General features: G+C 41.5%; 1 protein-coding gene across 1 annotated transcript; it reads left to right on the top strand.

The window, feature by feature from the left end:
• Window positions 1-307: 307 nt before the first annotated feature.
• fgd6 (FYVE, RhoGEF and PH domain containing 6) lies at window positions 308-23503 on the top strand. Its single transcript, XM_084711108.1, has 21 exons — window positions 308-541; window positions 3391-5344; window positions 11090-11201; window positions 12301-12368; window positions 13412-13442; window positions 16445-16596; window positions 18111-18267; window positions 18541-18628; window positions 19130-19180; window positions 19280-19338; window positions 19427-19498; window positions 20722-20790; window positions 20947-21030; window positions 21386-21465; window positions 21559-21661; window positions 21750-21893; window positions 21983-22085; window positions 22625-22719; window positions 22843-22971; window positions 23050-23198; window positions 23294-23503. Exons 1-21 carry the CDS (start codon window positions 532-534, stop codon window positions 23334-23336), a joined length of 3753 nt encoding a protein of 1250 aa, XP_084567234.1. The 5' UTR covers window positions 308-531; the 3' UTR covers window positions 23337-23503.
• The last annotated feature ends 1351 nt before the right edge of the window (window positions 23504-24854 follow it).

The following is a 24854-nucleotide window of genomic DNA, read 5'->3' on the forward strand; positions in this document are numbered from 1 at the left end:
AAAGGTAAGACAAAAAGTTTAGTGTAAAGGTGGCGGCAAACATCCTCTAACTTGCCGGAAGCTGCCTTCAAAATAAAAACTACATAGTTAGGCAATGCCCTGTGAATAGAAAATACAGCAAAACAGTTCCAATTACATTTTAATTTACTAAAATTATATAGTTTCACCTATTTTTACGCTCGCTTCTGTGCTTTACTTCAAGTTCCGACAACTGAGACAGATCTTCTTTAAACAATAGATTTATTTTGTATTTCCTTAACGGAACTGTATTGGCTTGATGTATCCTACTTGGCACTGTTGGGAAAAGCACCGTGGCTGAAAACTTCGGGAAAAATGGAAAAAGTACCAGGCGTAAAGACTTTATCCGCGTATCCGCTGGCGAGATAAGGAATAACAGCGATGGATCTGCATGTTTTCTCCCTGAAGTGGTTTTCAAACTGACAATGGTGTCGAAGGAGGAAAAAACGCATATTTTCTCGCAATTCCATTGAAAGTATATTTACTCATGGAGAAAGGAGCAAGTCGGGAGTCATGAGCACAGGTTTGTTTCGTGGGGGAGCTAAGTTAACAAAGCAAAATCCTGCAGTGCAAGAGCTTAATGTGGTTATCTTAAAACTAAAAAAAAGTACTTCTTGATTTTATTCGCAGAAAATGAAAAACAATGCAGTTTGAGTGTTATAACGGACGGTAGCATCCACTCTATTTTTACTCAGCCACAGTTAATTACAGTTTTTCTTAATAACAGCTTTCAAAGATACATAAAAGAGGACAGGCTTCAATTTGAGTGCTTTCTCAAAACGCCATCATAACTCACAATCAAAAAATGTTCCTTTGCGTTTGATATTACAGCTACTGTTGCAGCTGGAGGGGGTTAAATCCTTTGTCTTAAAACATCTGTCCTGCTGTTGATGTAACAAGTCGGACTCGAGTATAAGCTGCAACCTTAACATCTCATCTAAAACAGTTAACATTTTATTTAACGAAGTGCTTTGAATCTGTTTCACCAATCTGGACAAGTGCTATAGAGTTATATGATTGTTATTTTCACGACATGAGCGGTTTTAGTCCAGATACCTGGCGTTGCCCATTACAGCGAAAACACAGGCCAAATTCCGCTCAAAAAACTGTCAGTTTAATGTTGCTCCAGTTATTAGTATACTTACACCTCCGAGAACATAGTATATTAACTTCGATGGAGTCTTTAGCATGCACTGGTAAATTCGGCTCATAGATAAACAACCAAGTAAAGTTGGATTAACTTTTAGATTGATTCTCCCTGCTCATCACCGCCATCCATGGTGAATTTTGATATAAATTTGGGTGAACCGCCTCTTAAAGTTGAACTTGTGTATGCCGAATAAAAAAGCCTCTCCGCATGATCAAAATAAATCAAAATTGTTATCCCATCACTTAAGTGTTTTTGTTTGTAGCCCCGGTGACTTTATAGCCAGTGATTTTTGAACAGAGTTTGGCGAGTGTGCAAAAGCAGAGCAGCATGTATCGGAGGAGGCAGAGCGGTTTTTGGTCGTTGGCCTTTTCGGAAACATCCGCTCGATGACTCCACTTCTCGTGGTGTCGGCCAGCCAGGAGTTTCAGCCAGTAGAGCGGAAAATATGGCCTACAATCTCAGTTCACAGCTTTTTATTAGTGTAGAGGCTGTTTTTTATTTAAACTTTATTTAACCAGGTTAATCCCAGTGAGACTGTCTCGTCAACTTCAAACCTTAGTATAATAATGGTTTTGTATTTCCATGTGGGGCAGAATAGATACATGTTCTGACAATAATATACGCCTCAAACAGACCTTAAAGAGTAATTCAAACCATGACTTTTAGAAATACAAGAACACAAGCTGTCAAAAGCTGAGAGTTGGAGCAGGAAGGGAGAAAAATGTTGCCAATAGGAAGACACAACAAATACACTCATTATATCTTATTATCTAGATTATACAATTTAATGAAAGCAAGAAGTACAGGCATGCCAAGGACAGGAAGGATGGTAATAATTTAATTATGAATCTGAATTGAATAATCCAGTTTTACTTTCTCTTTGCTGCCACAGTTAAGATGTGAATCCCTCACTACTAACTAAGAATAATAATAATAAAAACGCAAGCTATGATAATACCACAGTAAAAACTCAATATTATTATGACTAAGCATGGGCAAAACATTGGCATGAATAGTCCCTGGCAATGCAATGACAGGATTACTTGCAATACAAATACAATTCAGCAGTCAATAGCAATCCTTTTATGAAAGACAGTAAAAAATAATAGATATCGCAGTAGTTATTGTCACAGTCCAGTATGATGTTGAGATGTTTTTTAATTGCAATATTCAATATGTTGTTACGTCCCCAATATACATAATACTGGTTGCTGTTTGTTGCAGCTTCAGTGTTCATCTCTTCATCATCAGTTCATTTCTTCATGAGAAATCAGAATGGTTGAGCGGATGTGAAGAGCCAATTTATACAGAATATAAAATACACAATATAGACTATGTACATAAACACATTTTTTGCAGTGATTTCTCAAAAGTGGTTAATGCTTGTGACAAAGATATACTTTGATAATAATCTTTATTGTTCAAAATTAGATATCAGGGGACTGAATCAGTAAGTTTCAGTAAGATTTTTAATAATTGTAAGTAACTATTTACTCAATTCTACCTCTAAAAGTTTGTTAATGATATCCTACAACACATAAACAGACACTTACTCACTCCATGAACATTTAACATTAATTTGAACTCTAATAAACATGAAACAGGCAAACTAAAACAGTTATTCCGCCCAGGAATAGAAATTTCAAAGGGGGGCACTGTGTCAGTAGAGTTGTTGTCTTGTTTCCTTAATCTCTGATGGCACATTATGATCATTTTATAATAAATTACAATAAATATAGTACATATGTCTCCTTTAAATGTCAGGATCTGCTGCTTTTCTCTGTCATTAATGGTAGTAAATGAAGAGTCTTTGGGTTTTAGACTGTTGGTTGGAAATTTTACTGGTTTCCTTAATAATTATGAATCAGAAAACACAAATATATTGATGAAGGCGCACATCAGATACCAATCCATACCATTATAGACCGATATATCTATGACAGGCCAATATTAGGCCAATAATAGCAGTTGGGTTCTACCTTAAAGATGAAGATTCTAATTTATTTCACACATCCCTCCAACCTTGAGTTCCTCCCCTGTGACCCTCAGGCTGACCTCTTGACCCTGGATTTAACCACAGCTTGCAGCTGTCGATGCTAATATTGAGGGAGGGCTGGGTGAAGCCTGCTTTCATGTGCCGTGTTGCTGTTGCATGATTCACATGAAAGGAAGTGTGAGTAAATGATTTCTCTGTAAATCTCCTCCCTCTTCTCTACGTGCAGGTGTGAAGAAGCCTCCATTAGCTCCCAAACCTAAACTCCCTGCTACCACCACCAAACCCTCTCCCCCACCCATCGCCCCCAAACCAGGTCTCCTCTCCCAGTCTTCTTCAGTCATCTCCCAACCTTCCCCTTCCACTCTCAAGAGGGCAAAACCAGCTGTCGCTCCCAAACCGTGCATCCCCAAATCCGCAGCCTCCTCTCCTCCTGTCTCACCTCTGCCTCCCAAACCCAGTGACGCCCTTATCCTATCTCAGGAGGCTTTAAGCGACAGCCTCTCGCTTCTCAACTCCAAAAATGGGATTTTATCAGAGTCCAGCAAACGTGAGTCGGATTACATCATTCCCACCTGCTCCTGCGGGCTGGAGGACTCTCCCCAGTGCCAGCGGCTGGAAAATGGGAATGATTTGCACGAGGAGCTGCTGCAGAATGGGATTTCCACGGAAGAGAAATCTGAACAGAAGGTGGAGGGATCAGCTGCGGAGAAGGATGAGGGTGCGGGGGTGAGCAGAAAGCCGAGAGATAAACCTCAAAGACAGAGACACCTGGAGAAGGTAAACAAAGAGGAGCAGAAGGGGGAAGCTTCAGAGGCTGTGAAACATCAGGAAAGCGCTGCTGCTGAGCCTGATGGTTCAAAAGCGGACGAACAGACTGAGAGCACGGATTTAACAGACTCTAACTCGGCCTGTGATGTTGCAGGCAGCATCATCGTCTTTCCTCATGAGTCCTGTGCTGAGTCCTTTAGGTTACACCCTGATCATCAGGTCCCCGCTGCCCCCAGTAAGCCCCTACCGGTCCCTCACCCACGCAGACTTAAAAAGCCGGCCCTAGTGAGGCAGGACGGCGTGGAGGGCAGTGCCCAGGATCAGACGGCAGAAGAACAGAAACGGGGGCTTGAGATGCGAGAGGAGGAGGGGAAACTGAGTCTAGCTGGTCTGTCTCTCAGTTCAGAGGGCGAGGAGGTCAAACAGGACATTTGTGACGACCTCTCACCCCAAAAAGACTCAGGTGTGGGGGATGATGAGACCGACGTGCCCGTCCCTCCTCCACGACAGACCTCGCTCTCGCCTCGCCTTCACAGGACAATCCACATGCCCACGTCTCTAAACAAAAACACCTCGCACTCCTTAGACATGCTCTCACAGCCTGACTCGATGAGCCACAAGAAAAATGGCGAGGAGCAGCGGGTGGAGGAAGATGAGGAGGACGGGTACGGCGACTTTGAGCGCTACCCGATCACCCACAGCCTCCCCAAGCAGATCAAACTGGGCTGCCACCCACCTCCAAGGAAAGCTTTCTCCGCAGAGGATCAGCCGTCACCCAGGGCGCCGCCCAGAAAACCTCAGCGACACAGCCTGCCTGCACCCCCTCCACCCTCCATCTGCCCTCCTGCTCCACCACATGCTAACACCCCCATGAGGGAGCTGCCTGCGCCTCCTCAGGAGAAAACCGCCTGGCGCTTCACCCGACCCTGCGTGACCTTTTTCAGCCGCCAGATGCCCATGAGGAGCAGCGTGCCGCCAAAGGGCCGAGCTCCAGCACTGGGGGGCAAGCAGAGGGCGCAGTCCTTCTCTGCAGCCGACCTGGCAACCCGCGCCGACACTCAAAAGAGAAGCCTCTCCTTCCGGAAGCTGCTGGAGCTCCGGCTGTCGGTCAAGATGCTGCCAAAGCTGCTCGCCAAAGGAGGCCAGTCTCTGGACTGCACCAGCGTGGAGTCACACCGGAGGAGCCTGGAGCGGCCCAAGAGCTGCATAGGGGAGGCTGACATTCGCGGAGAAGTTGGAGAGGAGTCGGTGGAGTACGAGAACGTTCCTCTGTATGAGGAGATCCCGGAGTACATGAACCTGCCGTTTCACAGTGCGAGGCTGGGCTGGCCACATGACCCCGACGCAGCTGATTCAGACATCTACGAGGTGCAGGATCCTTATCACAGATACCAGGACCACGAGTACGAGAGGTACGCAGCTTCACATGTTTAGAAGTTTCAAAACATCTTGTTCAAGGGTGCAACTAATAACCATTTTATTTGTATTAATCTGTCTATTTTTCAGGATCTCTGTGTGTACTTTTATGCATTTACTAAACTTTTTAAACTCAGATTTTATGCATATGGTGGTGGATTTAATTACTCATAATTAATTAGATTTTTCTCATTTTACGGTTTGTTAAAAAAAATCTCATTTTAATTTATTACATTCTGGCCATTAATCATTAACATTTCTATGTTTTTTATACTATGAAAGTATTCCTCAAATTAGATTAACAAAAAAAAGTGATATATCGCCTTGCCTCCACTATATACTGACTTGTTATCCCTGTATCGTGATACATGTGGCGTTGCCAGATTCTTGCCAAGCCCTTGTTTTCACACCTGTAGTTTGATTTAATTGGTCGGAACCAAAAGAAAAAATGGGACATTGATGCATTTTAGTTTTGGTGATTGTCTTTTTGCATCATCAGGACCCACGTGGGGAAATCAAAGTATTTATTTATGTTATTTTATGCATTAATTGAGATGACGAGAATTTAAGTAGAGAAGCGTTGCTGTGTCTGTTACAGAGAACACGATAAGAACGGAGCGTGTTCATTGGTGGACCCTTTTGTCTTGCGTATTGCTATGTAAAATGTTTGCAGTTTGGTTAGGCTTAGGCGAAAAACTACTTTGTTTAGGTTTAGGAAAAGATTGTAGTTTGGGTTAAAATAATTAACAGTCAGGAAAGGATGAACGTAGTATAAAGAGAGGAAAGCGGGGTGGATGAATGGGCGAAACACGGGACTGAAACACGGGAGACTGGGGTTTGTTTCCCGTGTGAAGCAAAGTTATTTTTACCCTATCTATGATTTCTTTGTCTTTTCCGCCATTCTTAAAAACCCTGCAGCTGTCACAGGAAATGGAAACAGGAATCTACCGTGTGTAGAACTAACTGTAGATAAGTATTTCATGTGTCCCCACTTCAAAAAATCCGAACAGATAATCATTTTTATATATTATTTCTAAGATGATCCAGCAATAACAGGTGTTGTATCTGCAGATGATTTACGACTTCAGTCGGGATAATAGAAACTGAAAACATCTCTGTTTAACACTGGTTGTTGCTGAAACTTCACAGTTGAACTTAAGAAAAGAGACATTTTTATTCTACGAACAATGGCTGCTTGTGTTTGTGCGTGTGAGGACAAATAAACTAAAAGTGGAAGTAGGCCCGCGAGGCCCAGACCTGCTGTACGACACTTAACCCCTGCTGCTGGCCTGTAATTTCAGCTGACCCGTAGCTCCGGTGTGGGAACCACCGCTGTGCGCGACAGGTTGCACAGGTGACATTGGCGGTTTGCATCTACAAGAGTGTGAAAGTCAGCATTTGAGCCAGTGGCACTGGGTTTGAATAGAGCATTGATGTGCAGCAGGTCGGCCTGTTTTCCTGTGGGTTATTTTCAGTGGCCAGGGCAGGAAATGTCTGAGAATCGCAGAAACGCCACACAGCTCTCTAGAACAGGGAAAATAAACCTCCAGCAACCACCAGCCTCCTCCTCCTCAGGCTGCACGCCCTCGCACTGTGTTTAGCCTCTTCCTAACCTCATCACTCCATTTTTCTCCTCTGTGAGAACATCTGAAGTGAGTTTTGTTCTCGTCCCGGTAAATGAACAACTAAATCATAGAAGCAGCAGTTTGCAGTTGGCTGTACATATAAGGGAAAGTGAGCTTAGTGAAATATTTTAGGAAAACAGAATGTTTAAGTCGAAGATAAAACTGACACACTCGAAAGGACATTAAACAGAACAGGTATAAATACATAAATTACAGTATCTTATTAAAGAATATGATTTATTATGGGAGTCAAGCAATAAATCACCACAAAACCTCCTCCAGCAATAAACCGGTTCCTAACTTGCCGCTTCATGACATTGTAAATCCAGTTATTTCACAGCTAGAGCCAAAGAGTCACTGTGCTCCAGAGTTCATAGGAGTATAGTAATTACTTTTTTATTAATATCTTTCCCGGTTATGTTCGGTGCTGATCAGACCGTTTGGCAAAAAAAAGCACGTCTGTAGCGCAGGAAAAACATCAGAGGTGGTTTTAAATTGAGCTGCAACTTTCACGCCTTCACGCCCAAGAAACTTCAGTTGACAAGAAACTGTCGCACAGATAATTACAATGAACAATTTTTAAACAGATTTACAAAAAATCTGCAAAAGAAAATGCAAATAATGTGCATTTTCATCCGCTACCATTATGCAAATATTAGAAGTTAAGCGCCTTGAGATAGAAAGAACATGTATTTCACAGGACACTACAGTGACTCAGTACTAAAAGCTGACTGGAGATTTGAAAAAATAAAAAAATACATCCTCTGGAAATAAATTTCCCCACTGCTTCAGCCCAGCTGGGGGTTAACGTTGGCCTGGTGGCCTGCCGGGCTTGCATTGTGCCTGGGGAAACCCTGAGAACAGTCGGTGGTCCTAATTCCTCACTCGGGAATAGCCGAAGAAGAGGGCACAAAGAGATGATTAAAATATCACCAGCCAAACCTCAAATCGTGGAAAACGACGTAGAAATAGTGATAGAAATATGACATTCCTGTTAGTTTCATCTGGCTGTTTTTATACAGATGAATGACGATGATTCTAACAAATATGCAGAATGATTGCAGTCACCTCAAATAATCACAATCAGGGAATTATGAAACAGTTGTTACAGACTGAGCTGCACATAATGATTGTTAAATTAATTTGTTGCTTGCTTTTTTCAAATAGCTGATTAACTCTGTGCTCCACTATCTTGACTAGCTTGTTGCTAACTGCCTCTGCTCACCATTTAGTTTGGACATGCACTGTTCAGCGGGTTTATCAGAGCATTTTCCCTGAGAACAGCTGCCTGCTTCTTCTGAAAACAACCTCGATCAGAGCAGTGAAAGGGAACTGAATCATGAAACCAAAACAATGAGCTGAAAGGCACTAAAACACTCTGTAAAGCTGCAGGGAAGAGCCAAGTCCAGTGATTATTTTCTGTGGGTTTGTCACTACAGCTAATGCAGTTTACACTCCACATAAAATAAAGAAATGAGTGATTAGTTAAGCTTTAGCATTTTGCTCAAAAATGACTAAAAAAATTGATCTGTTGTCAGAACTGACTGATCACGTCAACACTGATTTTCCATACTGAACAGTCAGAGGGCATCAGTAGCAAACCAGTCACGTTCATGCTCTTCAGATCCCACTCAGTTCTTGATAACTGGCCCAGGCTGTGGATGAAGTGATGAAGTCGAGGCCACGTTAGGTGACGATGAGGTACATTGGTGTGAAATCGGCCTTTAAAGCAATTAAGATGTCCCCTGCTTCTTAATTCTGTCTGGTATGCAGAGTGGTTAGCAGAGTGTTTGTGTGTTTGAGAGGAGAAAGAGGCAGCGAGTGAATCTGTAGTGTTTCCCAGGCATCTGAGCCTGTTAAGTTTATGTAAGTAGCCTCAGGCTGTAAACAAGTGGCGCTCTGTGCCTGACCCAGTGTGTTGGAATGCTCCACTATAGAGAAAGCATACGGGAGAAAGAAGTTGAGGAAGGAGGAGTGTGTGTTGCGATTTAGGTAGAAAGAAACTGTCGGGAGGCGCGCAGGAAAAACAAGGAAGTGGAGAGAGTGGGCTATTGCTGATGGGAGTGAAAGGAAATGTGAGAATTTTTGGAGCCCCACAGTCTTTCCTATCTCATATTTATTCTGAGCCATCACCCTTCTCGCCAAGGTACAACATCTACAAGCCTCTGTACAGAGAACTGTGCCGGAAAGAACAGAGGAACAACAGGACGGGGCTGAAGAGGCAAAACTCATTAAATCCTCCTCTTCTGAAGTCTGAGTTCATCAGTCTTTGAAATCAGACAGCATAAATCTGCAGAGGAGACGATGAGAGCAGGATCAAAACATTAGTGACACACAAACACATGTTGCTGCATGTACTAACCTGGCAGAGAGCGCTTTCTGTGGGCAGAGCCGAGCCAACACGCTGTCTTGCTGCCAGCAGCAGACGCAGCACTTACACAGAAATACAGGTTTGAATCTCTTTGGCATAACCGGCACAAAAAGTATAGTGTAAAAGACGAGGGCTGGTTTAAAAAAAAAATACAATCGGAATCAATTTTCCTTTGCATGGTCTGATATCGATTCATAAAATCTAAAAAATCATTCTTTTAATATTTGTCTTTTCTCCTGCGGACATGTGTTGCAGCCTGCAGTTAAAACCTTGTTAGTTTTGCGTGACCAGCCTTTGGCACAAGATCTCGTGGTGCAAAGTTTTGCTGATTTTAGTGCATTGGTCATGTAAAAATGAATATTTTTAATAATGCACCAGGTTAGAAGGCTAGTTTTCTCCTTTATATCCAAGCAAAATTGGATAAAAGAATTAAAAATGAAGAGGCTGGCTGCACGCCAAGGGACACTCATGAAGCGTCTTCCATACAACCAACGTTATCTGCTATCTGTTCACTTTTTGAAGAGATCAGAGGTGGAAACACTAAATTATTTTGGTGATTCAGATCATTCCATTCAGTTAAGTTCAAAGATATAATCACTAACTATGTAGTTTGGTCATTTTCCCTCCAAAATTAAGTGGTTGTATCACCGTTCAAGCGAGTGGGAATCAAGATTTTATTGATACCAGTGCCATTATCGATTCTTCTTATTGGTTTGATTCTTTGTTGATTCTCTCATTGATTCCTGATGATTTTTCTGTGTCAAAAGAATGAAAAGTAGAAAATCTGTAAAGCTGGCCTGCATGCTGCTAATGTAATTATAACAGGATATTTAGCCTTGGTAATAGCATGCTAATCGGTTGGGAAGCAGTTGCACTCGCACGTAGACATTCCTGGAATTTAAGACCATGTCGCATAGAATGTGTGACATTGTGTCCTCCTGCGACACAAAGTCACGCTTTGATCCGTTTCTTCCCGTCTGCCGTGAATCCTTCTTGTTGCAAGTTTACAGTGCAGGCACATGAGTTTGACATCACTGACCTGCAGCGCTCAACTGTCAGAAAAACATGTCGGCACAGATGAAAGGCATCGATAAGCTGAGAGGCACACGATCCCGATGGATTGGGCGATTTGGAGTGAAACCAGTTCTAGTGTCCCATCTGTCTTTGCAACAGTAACTGATCACGTCACTGTTAAAATTCTGTTTAGTTTAAGGATTTCTTGTGAAAGGTTCGTTCTTACAGGTACCAAAAACTCTGCTGGAGTTCTTTGGTGCACAGCAAACCCTGTTTTAATTTCATTGAGTAGTATTGTCTAAGATTAATCTCACATCAGGGATTTTAAATTTTTTACTCAACCATTGTTTGCATTTTCTTTAAATCTCCAAAATGAAGATGTTGAAATGATTCCTCTTGTTACAGATGTTGTCAGAGTATAATGAATATTTTCCACTGAATGAGTCTTGTACTGACTCATCTGCTTCTTATGAGGAAAGATTAAGTGTGTTCAGTTAATCAAGTCAAGTCAAGTGCACAAAACCTGCATGTAACCGTGCAAAGTCTTTGTTTATCCAGGGAGGGTTTTTGTAAACACGCTGCGCTCCGGCCCTGCCCTGCTTCTCATTTACACATTTTAACATTCCTTCTGAGGCTAAATTTCGCTGCGTTGAACCATTTAATCTTCCTCCGACTGTCGCGCCGTCTCTTGTTTTTGTTGAACTTGTGGTGTCTGTGTTTTGGGCGAGCAGCGGCTGGCTGAGGCAGGACATCCACTCCGAGGAGGAGGAGATCCACAGCTCAGACGAAGAGGACAACAGCTCCACCTCCAGCAAGGAGCACCTGGACGAGGCAGATCGGCAGGTAATCACCTCCCCCTGAACTGTAAAGGCAAATCAGTTGATATACAATGACTATAAAGTTACAGACTAATGAGGTATGAATAAAAATGAAACTGAAACAAGAGGATGACAATATTTTTTCAGTGTTTGTTCAGCCCCACATTATATCATATGTAATTCAGCTGGAAAAAAAAAATAATAATGCACTTATACTTTACAAAAATAAGGGGAACTTCTAAAACCTCTCAGACATATCTTGCGACCCCTTGGTGGTTCCTGGACTCTATGTTAGGCACCATCGCCTTCATGTGGCTGATTTTATTCTCAGACATGTGGGAAATGCTTCAGAAATATTACTCCAGTCTGAGTAAGATGGAAACTTTAACAGAAAAATGATGCGATGCCAACATGCAGATTTGGCAGGACGTTTTCAGATTACAGTGACGTCTCATATCACCTCCGGTGACTAAACTGTCGCTGCATCCACTGGAGATTGTGCGCACGTTTCCTGCCAAGTGTGTTCGTTGCCTGTCACAGCTTTCCACAAGAGGGTGTGTGTGTGTGTGTGTGTGTGTGTGTGTTGAAAGGGGGGGATGGTGAGCAAACACAGAAGGGTTACAGGTTCAGGAATAGATCTCTCAATGACTGAAAGAGTTTTTTTTCCTCCTCTTTCTTCGTCATCCGCTGTGACCCTCTCTGTGATACTGTCAGCGCCTGTGTCTGATGCCACTCAGAGCTCCTCCGGGGTGTCACACATACAGGCTCCGACGGGACCAGTGGGACATTTCAGTCAGGCGGGGGTGGGGGGGCAAGGCCGCGGTCCAAATTAAGTCATTGAGAGACCGCCCCATTACCATTCAACAACACACACCATCAGAAAGACACAGGGAGAGCAGAGACGAAGGGAGAGAAGGGAAAGGTCGCTGCTCTACTTTCAGGCCTGATTGAGGTGTTGTTTGAGGACTGTAAACTGGATCCTGATGGTTTTGACGAGTGAAACGGGATCCAGCGATCATGGTGATTTGCAGTGAACCTGTGAGTGATCAGTTTGGGTAAAGACAGTCAATCGATGTTAGCATTTCTGTTCAACTTCTTAATTGTTTGTGTTTCTTCTCTTTCAGCAAGAGGACGAGATGAAGAGGAAGAAGGTGGTGCACATCGCTCAGGAGATAATGAGCTCCGAGAAAGTGTGAGTGGTTTTATATCACTGCTGTAGTAGAATCTCTGCTAACAAGCCCAAACCTGGGCTGCACCAACAAGGGTTGATTTTTAAACCTGATTAAATCATGTTTTAACTTTACATTATGTTGCACCAAACTTTTAAACCATCTTGGAACGAATAAAGTAATTTAGAACTCTTTTTAGAACCCAGTTTGGTTTTTAGTCTAACCTTAGATAAAATTTAATCCTGTTGCACCAAAACCTTTAACACAATTTTAAAATGTGATCCAGTATTAATTTTAAATTTAAACTTAAGGGGGTTCAGCTTTTTAAAATGGCTGCCTTTTTGAGATGGATTGAGAAAAATAATCAAGCACCTTGAAAAAAGTTAAAGGACAGATTCAACCCAGTTGAATTTTATGATGAGTTTCTTCTTTGTTTCACTCCAGTTAATAATTCGGCAAATAAGAGGAGAAATTAGAGCTTCTCTGCTGAGCCATAATGAGCAGGGTAACGAGGAAATGTAACTTTTAGCTTATTTGCAGACATTATATTGTTTTGTTTTAACTTTTTACCTAGCTAGCAAACAATGCAACATTTTGTTAGCTTTCAAGCTAACTAGCAAACAATACAATTTCTTTGTTTTTATTTTTTACTTTTTAGCTAGCTAACAAACAATGCAATAATTGTTAACCTTCTAGCTAACTAGTTAACAACATAACATTTTTAAATACGTTTTAGGTATTTAGCAAGCACTGCAACATTTTGTTAACATTTTAGCTAGTTGTCAAACAGTATAGTTTCTTTGTTTGTTTTTTAACTTTTTAGCTAGCTAGCAAACAATGCAATGTTTTGTTAACTTTGTAGCTAACTAGCAAACTGCAGCATTTTAAGTTTACACCCCCTTGGTGCACCCTAATTTATGAATTAATTAATTTATTTATTTATTTTAAATTGGGTATGCAAACATCTCCATATTGAAAAACTATTTAATTTCAGTTTTCATCATTAAACTTGGATTTACTAAACAAAGATGTGCTGTATTTTGATGTATTTTTTGTCTTTCTTCAGGTTTGTGGACGTCCTGAAGCTTCTTCACATAGTAAGTGTCATATTTATTCAAGAGTTGCATTAAAGGAACGTTTCCATGAGTTGTTTCTGCAGCGTCTAGCATAATAAAAAGCACTGTATGTTTTGTTACCCGTACAGACGCCATGATTGTTTTGAATGGTGATCAAAGCTCGTTCTGAGGGATGGACATGAATTAATGAGGTTTTTGCTGGTGTTGTCTTTGCTCAAGTGCCCATTCAGAGTTGAATAATGCAGTTGTTGCACAGCTGAGGCTTTTAAAGTTGCTGCGTTGGAGGGTTTTGGTTTCCTCGGGGGCAGGAGTGGGCAGGTAAACGCATGGCCACAAGTAGGCAGGCGGTGCTTTGATCTGTCTCATTATGGGCAACACTGTCAGGCAAGTCTGTGTGTGTGTGTGTGTGTGTGTGTGTGTGTGTGTGTGTGTGTGTGTGTGTGTTTGTGTGTGTGTGTGTTTCTGTGCAAGAAGAAGAGAGCATTATTAGCTGGTCCTCAGCTGGAGTTTGGTTTGGCTCTGTGGAGGTGAGCTGTGCAGTTTGTCTGGTGAGTTTAAATGCCAAAAAGTTTGCTTTCACAGCTTTATTTTATTGATGATTTCATGTTAAATAAGTTGGTATGTATTAGGTCAAAACTTATAGACACACAAATATGGGGAATTGTATTTTAAATTAGAGCCCTACAGATTTTTGGGACCATTACGATATTAAGAAGTAAAAAAAGTTCCAATTCTTCATACAGAATATGAAATATATACATAAACACATTTTTTGCAATGATCCTTCCAATATGGTAATTACTACACTGACAAAGATATGTAATAGAGGCAGGGTATTTTACATATAGTAGTAAATAAACTACATATCTATGGTAAATATTCTACAGCTTTGTCCTCTAAACTAATCAATTAATCATTTTGATTAATTTTTTAAGACAAATTTTCTGATTCAACCGTCTCAAATGTAAATATTTTGGGTTTCTTTACTCACTGAACTGAATATCTTTGAGTTTTTGACAAAACGAGACATTTGAGGACGTCACTCTGGGCTTTGGGAAACACTGACTGACGTTTTTCACCATTTTGATAATGAAAATAATTGTTGTAAGTTGCAGCCTTTACTGTCACCCATCATGCTGCATGCTTCTCAGTTTTGAACGAAGGCGAGTCTAACAGGAACCATGTGACTGGATGACGTCTGGTTGTTGACATGACAGGCGCAAAATCAGGACGGTCTTGTGACTTCTAATGTCACTATTTGTAATTTTATTGTGTGCTGGCCTTGTTGAAAAGGATTTGAGTGGACATGAGTTTCATAAAATTGGACCTAGACATTTTGATGTGTTAAAGAAATGCCAGATGTGTTTTTTTCTTTTGCCAGTTTAAGTCTATCAGTCGTAACATGTGACAGCTCTTCCTTTGCGTGTGTTCACGTGAGGGACAGAGTCTGTAGTCGGTCTGTCCTGAGGGGAATCCCAGGTGAAATGGGTTCAGAGACGACCCACTCAGAGGGCGGAGGGTCCACCTGTCTGCTGGCCTCAGACGTGGCTTTAGTGAAACCTCCACAGGATTAGTAGAAAACTTCGTACCGTGGCTGCAGGGGGGGAGAGGGCGAGGCTCGGAGCTCTGTCCAAGAAAAGAGGTCAGATCGCATTCTTCTCTCTCCGCGGACGGCCTGGCCGCGCAGCAGCTGCTTCCTCAGGCCGCAGAGACGACCTCCAGACACACACATACCTTAGATAATCCTCTGTGTGTGTGTGTAGTACGTGTTGCGTGGGTTGGTGACTGTGTGTGTGCATGCTTGTGGCAAGTCATCCAGCCGAAGTGTTTACATTTTTTTGACCCTGTTTTTTTAAGTTGGTTTATTTGTAGCCAGAGTTCATGTGTGTTTTGTGAATATTAAGACGGAGGTTTGTCAGTTTACCTGAAGAACTGGAGAAGACTGAGAGAGAGGGCGTGTTTTATTTTTCCATGTTTGCCAGATCTTTGTGTCTTAAGGTTGACTGAAGCTCATACACAAGACAAATATTGTGTTAAGGCATGATAATTAATTCATCATTTAAAATTTCTTTGTTGTATGTTAAGATTTTTGGGGAACTTTGCGCTAATAGTTCAAATGACATAAACTCCCTGATGCATAAGTGTAATAATTTCATTTGTAATGAAAATTTCTCTGTCCACAATTGTCCCAAACACTGTATCTTTGTGTCCTGTGTGTTCTTTTCATTGTTCTCAGAACAACAGGATATCCTTAATTTTAAATTTTTGCATCATTATTCTCATTTTCATTGAAAAAACATTAACATGATATTATTATTTGATAATCTGATAGTAACTACTGCATTTTAAATACAATATTACTTAGTAGATGTCATGTACAAAGCCCTTTTTTTACAATAACAAAGAGGCTAAACCTCCTACATCATTAGGTTTGTTTATCGATAAAGAGAAACAAAACACGAGATAAAATAATGATATGTCCATAAGGAGAAATTCTGCATTATCACCTCAAATTAAATCTATGAAGATGTTGCTGATATTTGATGTGAAACTGATGCAGCTGTAGTCTTCCATCACATCATATTTTTACTGCTAAATGAACTCTTAAAAGTTATAATACAATGCAAATATTACAGTACATTCAACCTGTGTGTGTGTGTGTGTGTGTGTGTGTGTGTGTGTGTGTGTGTTTAAGAGAGCGCATGTTAACGAGGACACTGGGATCCTGCGTGGCCTCCCTGCTTCCTTCCAGGTGGATGTATGTGTTGGCACGCTGGACAAAGTCAAGAGCGCTGACTCAGCTCTGCGTGTGTGTGTGTGTGTGCTGTAAAATGCATGTAGAGATGAGGGTGGAGGGGTGGAGGAGGGGGTCACTTTATGAGGTGATAACCAGGTGTTCCTGTGAAGCCGAAACGCAGTTATGTTGTCATGTGTCACCCCACCCTGCGGCAGCTGTGTGTGCGTGTATGTATGTGTGTACGAGTGTAGGTAGAGTATCATTCGCCCTCTCTGTGTCTCCTCAGGACTTTCGGGATGCTGTTGCCAAGGCAACCCGTCAGAATGGGAAGCCGGTGGTGGACGAGCGGATCCTCAGTCAGATCCTGTATTACCTGCCACAGCTGTACCAGCTGAACAGAGATCTGCTGAGGGAGCTGGAGGAGAGAGTGGCACACTGGTAAACACACACACACACACACACACGCCTTTCTTAATTGATGTAATTAATAATGTCTTCATCAACTTCATCTTATTTATACTTAATAGATAAGCATGTGTAAGTTTTGGAACTACAATTCCCACAGTGCTTCAGGGGATGTTACTGTGAATTCACTACATTAAGCATGAGAGCTACAACTTGAGCCCGTGTTTTTTAGCCTACATTTATTTATATTAACATTAAAAGTATGCCGAATTAGCTGTTAGCAGTTCTTGTTTGCAGTGCACTAATGAACACACAGACAACTATCTCTGGATTACTTAAATACTGAAGAACGTTTAAAAATGTGATGATTCTCAAGGAGGTTCTGGAGTTAAAAGTTCTATGATTTCTGAGATTTCTGAGACATTTTCATGATGGACACTGGAGATAATGAGATCCTCTGGAAGTGTAATTCACACCGAATCTGAAATCAGTTATGACTCATAAGAAGGAGCGCAATTTTTGATGCAGATTGGGAGCTAAGAGTATCGAGTACCGATACCCAGCCCTATGTGTCACGGCCTACGCTTCTGCTGCCAGTTTGACTGTGCTGATAAGCAGCCAAATCATTCAGACCAAGTATAAGAACTAATCATAGATTTATTAAAATGAGCTAGATACGGGATGCAAAGATGGCGCCCATTCAGTCCAGTGAGGGCTGCTCGTCTGGCGCATACACAGTTTGAGGCGACCTGTCAACAGTTTTACAGATGTCTTTTTTAATGGTGGCTGACGGGGACAAAGCTTTCTGGGCCAGTGGGGAATTTTTTCGCTGCAACATGCGAGCAGCCACTGGGGAAAAATTAGAAGCAAGGCTGAGTGGTCTGTCTAGGTTTATATATTACATCTACATAACAACATAAAGGTATCTTTGCCTCGCGTCGCTCCTTCTGCAGCTCTCCCACGTGCATCTCACAGTTTGAAAACCCTTCATTTAAATCCCTTATAAGGCAGTTTAAACAAAGGTGAAGGCTAAAGTCATCATCCAAACTGCCTGTTGTAAAAGTCAGATGTTTGATTTTTTGCAGAGCAGTTTCCTGGTTCAGCATTGACTTACTGTAATTGCTGTCATTTTGCAGTTTTTACAGTGCAATTAAGAATTTTAATGAACAGGTTGGGTACATTCATGGTTGTTTTTTTTCTTCCAAATAAGCGTTTTTACCTACTTTGTGTTTAAATGGAGGATTGTTTACAACCTCTCAGATCATTTCAGTTCTCACGCTGTTGCTCTACTGGACTGCTTCTACATCCATAGAGTGAAATATGATCATAAACATTTGTCAAAGCTACAAAAAATATGGCAATAAAGTTGTAAAACAATGTAATTTTCCATTAAAAGAAGTTATCGTACCCCAGTAAATAGTAGGTTTAATAGCAGGTCAGTCAGAGTATTTTACATCTAAAAAATGAAGCATGACTAAATCACTTCTCTGCAGACGTAGTTGTTGTTCAACACTGCTGGGGAACTGTTTATGTCTGTCTGGTCACAGGAGCGATCACCAGAGACTGTCGGACATCTTCGTCCAGAAGGGTCCCTACCTGAAGATGTACTCCACCTACATCCGCCAGTTTGACAACAACGTGGCTCTGTTAGACGAACAGTGCAGGAAAAACGCCGCGTTCGCCGCTGTCGTCAGAGAGTTTGAGGTACGGCTACGAATAAGGTCATGTGTTCGCTTTTACAGTGTGTGCATGTGTGTGTGTGTTTTTCTTACAGTGAGCATTGGAAAAGTTAGTTGGTGCAGCCCAGTCTGCAGCTTCAAATCCGAATCGTTGCTATCAGAAGCAGCCATCAAAACATTCAACCCGTACCTAAAGCGCTTGATTGGAAGCTTCAGTGTCTGTGTGTGTTTGTGTGTGTTTGCACCAGTGCGTGGAAACAACTCTTTTTTGTTTTTGTTTTTAAATGTTTTGTCTCAGATGAGTCCAAGGTGTGCCAGCCTGGCTCTGAAACACTACCTGTTGAAACCAGTGCAGAGGATCCCTCAGTACCAGCTGCTGCTCACAGGTACAAACACCCAGACATGCATTCACTCCTCGTTCCTCTGCTCTGCAACACAACAACTGCACGCTGAAAGGTCGAGAGTTTATCGAATTATGATGCTCTTTTATTGAGAGCATGTGGATGAAAGTTGGACTCAAGTCAGGTCTGCCCGGTCTGGCTTCGTTCAGGTTTTGGTACCATACTGACACCCAGTGGACAATCTTGGTAACAGAAAATTAACTTAAAGGTGCAGTTAGTGATTCTGTAGAAAGATATTTGATTTTTGAGACTCTTTCTCGATGTGAAACTTCCATTATATACACCAGACTCCATTGGCAAAAACAGTAATTTTACCTCGCAGAACACAGGAGTTGCTGGTCTACTGCTGCCCCGTTCTGATAGTTTATTTGTGTTATTGTGTGACTTTGGTGAGTCTGAACTAACCTTTAAGAACACCAAAGGATGTGCACACTAATCTCCATTTTTTTGCTCAAAATAAATTAAAACCTCCTTTCTCTTTTCCAGATTATCTGAAGAACCTCCCAGAAGACTCTGAGGACTATAAAGACACACAAGGTTAGATAAAGGACAAAACACACAATGAGTGTCTACCAGGAGCATCATTTATCCTGCGCACAGAGAGACAGTCATGTTTTATCTTTGCTCTTCATGCAGCTGCCCTCAGCATCGTGAAAGAAGTGGCCAACCATGCTAATGACATTATGAAACAAGGGGTGAGACTTTATTCAGTACTAAGCTGAATGTTTTGTCTGCGCCAGCCTCGTGTTTCTCCTCCTCACCTCTCTGACGTTGTGTTTTCAGGACAACTTTCAGAAGCTGATGCACATTCAGTACAGTCTCAACGGCCACCATGAGATCGTTCAGCCGGGCAGGGTGAGTCAGGACGAAGCTTTTTAGTAAAATCCAACCTAAAGTAAAGTTCAGGTCCCGGTAAAGTTTCACACAGGTGTAAATTCTCTCAGTAGACTGCCAAATACCAGTGTCACAGTTTTTTAAGAACTTTTTGCCTATGTTGAACAAATATGAGACACAGGAACGTAACTTTTATAGTTTATGCAGACAAAACACCCTGATGAAGAGAAGTCAGCTGATAACATGTGGTGAATAAAGCATGGTGAATTTAAAATTAATTTACCATCATAAACATAATCGAGTGTCTTCTGCCCCGCAGGTTAGACGTTGTTAAAGTTGGTCCATCCCAGTTGGAGCTGTCTTTTAATTTTGTGCTCATAATTTTATATTTTTGCTGCTCGCCACCGGGGTGCCCTAACCCGTAATTGCTTTGCGTCTGCAAATCTGTAATAAAAATTGTGTTTTGGTTAGAGTTTGAGGTGTATGAAGCCTGAGAACACTGTGATGCACCGTTATGCCTCGTAAATTGTTGCAGCAGTTTTTGGGTTGATGCCATTAACTACACAGTTTAACCATTTTGATCACTTGAGAATTAATATAATGTGTCAAAAATCCCTCCTGTATACCGCATTAGAACAGCAGCAAATTTTGACATTTGGAGATTTCTGTAAGAACTGGTGATAAGATGTTAAGCACTTCTTCTGGGAATTGCTCCAAGACCCTCTTATCTGAAAGTTGTACATCCTCTGAAGGTCCCAGGTCTCTGGTTTGTGATTGTGAAGTTTCATGAGGTTGTGATTGTCTTAGAGGTCACTATAGGTCACTATAGGTCACTTGATACAGTGAGGTAAAGTCTTAAAAAAATAGACTCTCCACAAGGAAATGGCATGTGTGTAAAGAAGAGACCTGTGGATACCCATAGAACCCTTAAGAGTGATATCTGTAGAACATCAGTTCCCATCCTGGGCTCCGAGCTTTAAAGCTGAGCTTGTTACAGCCTCTGAAAGAGGCCGTGTACGACGGCGTCCCTGCAGAGTTTATTAATGCAACACACTGAGCTGTGACAGGCTGTTTTGCTGCCCCCTCTGGCACTTGGCGCCCTGCATACAGCACATGACCATTAATAATAAGTTGCATGTTCCTGCATCCTCCAACATGGCAGTCTTTCTGCCACCATCACCCTCTCCTCTTCTTGAACATGTAAGACTTAAATTTTAATTTTATTTGAATGTCCATGTTTGCAGGTGTTTCTGAAGGAGGGCACGCTCATGAAGCTGTCCAGAAAAGTCATGCAGCCACGGATGTTCTTCTTGGTGAGCCATAAAAGGACTGGAAAACTGTCTCTGACTAAATCCGTCTTACATTACGCCTTCACATTTCTCTTTCCTGTCTTTTCCTCTAAGAATGGAGTTCATTTAATCTCCAGGAGCGGTTTTCTGAGGTTGCTTATTTTTCCTGTGTCTTTGCAGTTCAATGACGCGCTCATGTACACCACTCCGGTCCAGTCTGGCCAGTATAAACTCAACAGTGTCCTCTCTCTGGCTGGGATGAAGGTTAGAGACACACTGGAAACACAGCACACAATCTATTTGAATCCTTTACTTTCAAATTATTTTATTTACTCACTAGTTTTGCTCAATACACACCAAATCCTAATGACCATGTTTCATTTTTCAGATGTTGTACCAGTGTTATATACATGTATTTTTAATATTTAAGTCCATATTATAGCTCCAGCTTCTATTGATGTGTTTGATTCCCAGTCCCATAAATGTACGAGTGTTCAAACACTGGCTGTGGTGAATTATTGATGTATTGTTTGCAGTTTCAGCTTGGCTCATGCATTTTAAATGGTGCACAATGTCTTGCAGTTGTCTGTTATTCACTGATTTCTGGTGTGTTTTCCAGGTGAGTAAACCCAGTCAGGAGGCCTACCAGAACGAGCTGAACATTGAAAGCGTTGAACGCTCTTTTATTCTGTCCGCCAGGTCAGTAATCGCGTCAGATTTTGCACATCACGAGCTGTAAACACTTGAGTTTGCCGCGTTTGCTCGTAGATCTGATGTATTGTGTGCTTGCAGCTCGGCCACAGAGAGAGACGAGTGGCTGGAGGCCATCGCCAAGGCCATAGACGACTACACAAAGAAGAAAATAACCTTCATATCAAGTCGGAGTCAGGAGGAGGTAAAACTGTGAATCTGTGGATGTATGTTTCTGAGAATAAAGTCACTCTGAATGCCTTCATGTTCACCCTCAGTCTGTCTCGACTCAGGCCGAGGGCGTCGTTGACAGCGGGGCTCCATTAGGTTCAAAAGCTCCCATCTGGATCCCGGACCTGAGGGCCACCATGTGCATGATCTGCACCTGCGAGTTCACCCTCACCTGGAGGAGGCATCACTGTCGCGCCTGTGGCAAGGTTGACCCCGCTATGACCACCACTGCTCTAACTGCACGGTCTTTAACAATAAACGCCCGTCTCATCTCAGTTACATGTGTGTCTGACAGGTGGTGTGTCAGGCGTGCTCTGCCAATAAGTACTACCTGGAGTACTTGAAGAACCAGCCGGCGCGTGTGTGTGATCACTGCTTTGCCAAGCTGCAGGAGAACAGTAAGCCAACAAGGATTTCAGAGATTTTTTTTGATTGATGTCGTCAAGAAATCACAGAAATTCCCATGTTCCTAGGGAATAACCAAGCTTATTTTTTTTAAAGCTCATGAAACTTTAAATCAGTGATCTGTTTTTAAAGATTTATGTCTTCGGTCAGAGCTGATGTTTCTGTGAGTACTACAAGCATGGTATTAGAAGAAGGAAGGCATTGAGAGACGGACTAACACATGGCTGGTTTTGTGCTTTTTGTTGGATTTGTTGTTAACAACAAAAAATGCAAAATATAATCAGAAATGTCTTTTTTTTAACAACTGTTTTTATTGGTGTTTTCAAAGTTAATAGGACAGTGAAAACAGGAAAAAAGTACTTCTAGTGCAAATAAAAAGGAAATGATAAATAAAAAAATAGAGAAAAATAAATAGACATGAAAATAGAGATAAAGCAATAAAAACAAACAAAGGCAGAGTGGGTTGCAGCCTGAAATTAAAACCATGTGGCTTTGGTTTATTTATTGAATTCTTTTGTTTGTTTGTTTTTAGGTGACCGCTGTGCCTCAACATCAGTTTCTCCGATCAAATCCGGAGCTTTCTCCTTCACTAGAAAACAGAAGAAGATTCCTGCTGCACTAAAAGAGGCAAGAATCATAAATTAACGCTCCTGGTCTAAATCTTTTGGGAGCTTTTTTCTCTTCAGTTTTCACATCTTTCATGTAGAGAGTGTGTGAAGCAATTAACTGTCCTCATGCTGTTCCTTTCAGGTTTCTGCCAACACAGAGAACTCCTCCATGAGCGGCTACTTAAACAGGTCAAAAGGCAACAAGAAGCAGTGGAAGAGGCTGTGGTTTGTCATTAAGAATAAAGTCCTGTACACCTACGCTGCCAGTGAGGTATGATTCTTCTTTGGTTTGTTCGACTCATTGTAGATTTTCTACCTCCTGCTTGAGTAATTATTCCTCCCTCTCCAGGACGTCGCAGCGTTGGAGAGTCAGCCGCTGCTCGGGTTTTTCCTGAGGGAGGAGAAGAACGGTCCGGCTCAGAAGCTGCAGTTTAAGCTGTATCACAAAAATACGCTGTTTTACATCTTTAAAGCTGATGATATCCCCACCGCACAGAGGTATCTGAGATAAATCCTTGTAATCCTCAAGATTTCAGTCATACACTTTTTCAGTAGCTGGTAGCTAATTTTCTGTTCTGTTTTTTTGTCTTTAGATGGATCGAAGCCTTCCAAGAGGCGATGATTCTCGAACAGTAACTTGGTTTTACAGCAGTGAAGTCGTATCACAGCCCCGGAGCCAGTTGACAGACAACTTACGACCCCCGATCGATCTCAGGTCGGGGGTCACCAGCTCAGGAAGGACTCCAGACGGACTGTTCACTTTAAACAGAAACCCACTGCGGAGCGCCACGCGCTCTATGTGGACAAACTGCGTCTCTGTCAAAGAACTGGATGGATTCGTTTTTTTTCCACCAACAACAGCCACCGATGCTCAGCAGTGCTGCCGGCTGAGGTCACAGTGAACAGTGTGTCGCAGCTGTGGGTCAAAGGTCAAGTCCAGAAGCAAGTGTGTGGAAGTGAGACAGAACAGTTGTCAGGAATATTTAAAGCCCCCCGGAAATCCAGGGAAGTCTGGGAATCATTTTTAACTGCTAACGGATGAAGGAATGACTTTTGTGTGAAACAAAAAAAACAACTGTCCATCTTCATTTGAGCTTGTTGGCATCAGCCATTTGTTAAGGCAAAATCTAAAGATGTAGTTTACAAAAAACACACACATTCATCATAAAATATTCAAAATGTTAAGATGTTTCACCGAAATCATGGATGCAAAGTATCGCTGATGTCTGTTCAAGAGTTTTATGATGCAGCAAGGTGGGATTTTACTGTGAAAATCCAGCTTCTACATAGAAACAGGAAGTTGATGTTCTGCTCTTTAGTTTGATCTCTCTGGTTAAGAGATTTTACTCCTGTGTTTTTAAATTCAACATAACATTAAAAAAACTTTCAAGTCATGGGTTAAAAACAGCATCCTGGAGAAAACTGGAAATGTCATGAATATTGTAGATATTTTTCATACAGTTAAAATGTGTTTTAGCCCCATTAGAAATGATTAATGGGTAAAAACTGTGTATATGGGCATGAAAGAGCAACATTGACATTTTTTATATCAAAGCCAAGAGCTAATATTTATAAAATAGGAAGATTTATTGTTTGAAAAGCACAGGCTGCCACTTATTTTGGGAGTCAGGGTTTGTTAGGAAATATTTTTTTCCATCTAAACCTTTATTCTTTTAAATTTAAAAGAGAACTGCTTACAGAAAAGGGTTTTTTTTTTTATGAGCAAATACTGTGGAAGGTATGCATGAACTATATTTCTGAGGAAATGCTCAAAAGGAAGACAACATTTTGAATTTTGATGCTTGTTTTTGCAGACATTGTGCCTTATATCTCCTGTTTTGAGATAAATTGCAATAATATAGGTGCTCTGTTTGTAATTCGTCACTAAATAAGGACACATTTTAAAGGGTAACTCTGGTATTTTTCAGCCTGGATTCTATTTTTCCATGCATTTGTTTTTGTACCAAAAAGTCCGTCAGCTAAAATTGCTTGTTTTTGCCATTGATGATCTCAGATTGTTATTCTGTGTGTCTTACAACATTAAGGAAATGTTTGCCACAGAGATTAACATTTTTGTTAAAGAGAAAGATCTTTTTTAAGCAGAAACAGCTGATTATTGCTCTTGTCAAAGCCACCAAACTCCATTTAAAAAAA

This window comes from Lutjanus erythropterus, chromosome 22 (assembly GCF_056507025.1).
Source record: "Lutjanus erythropterus isolate fLutEry1 chromosome 22, fLutEry1.hap2, whole genome shotgun sequence".
NCBI classification, from domain to species: domain Eukaryota; kingdom Metazoa; phylum Chordata; class Actinopteri; order Lutjaniformes; family Lutjanidae; genus Lutjanus; species Lutjanus erythropterus.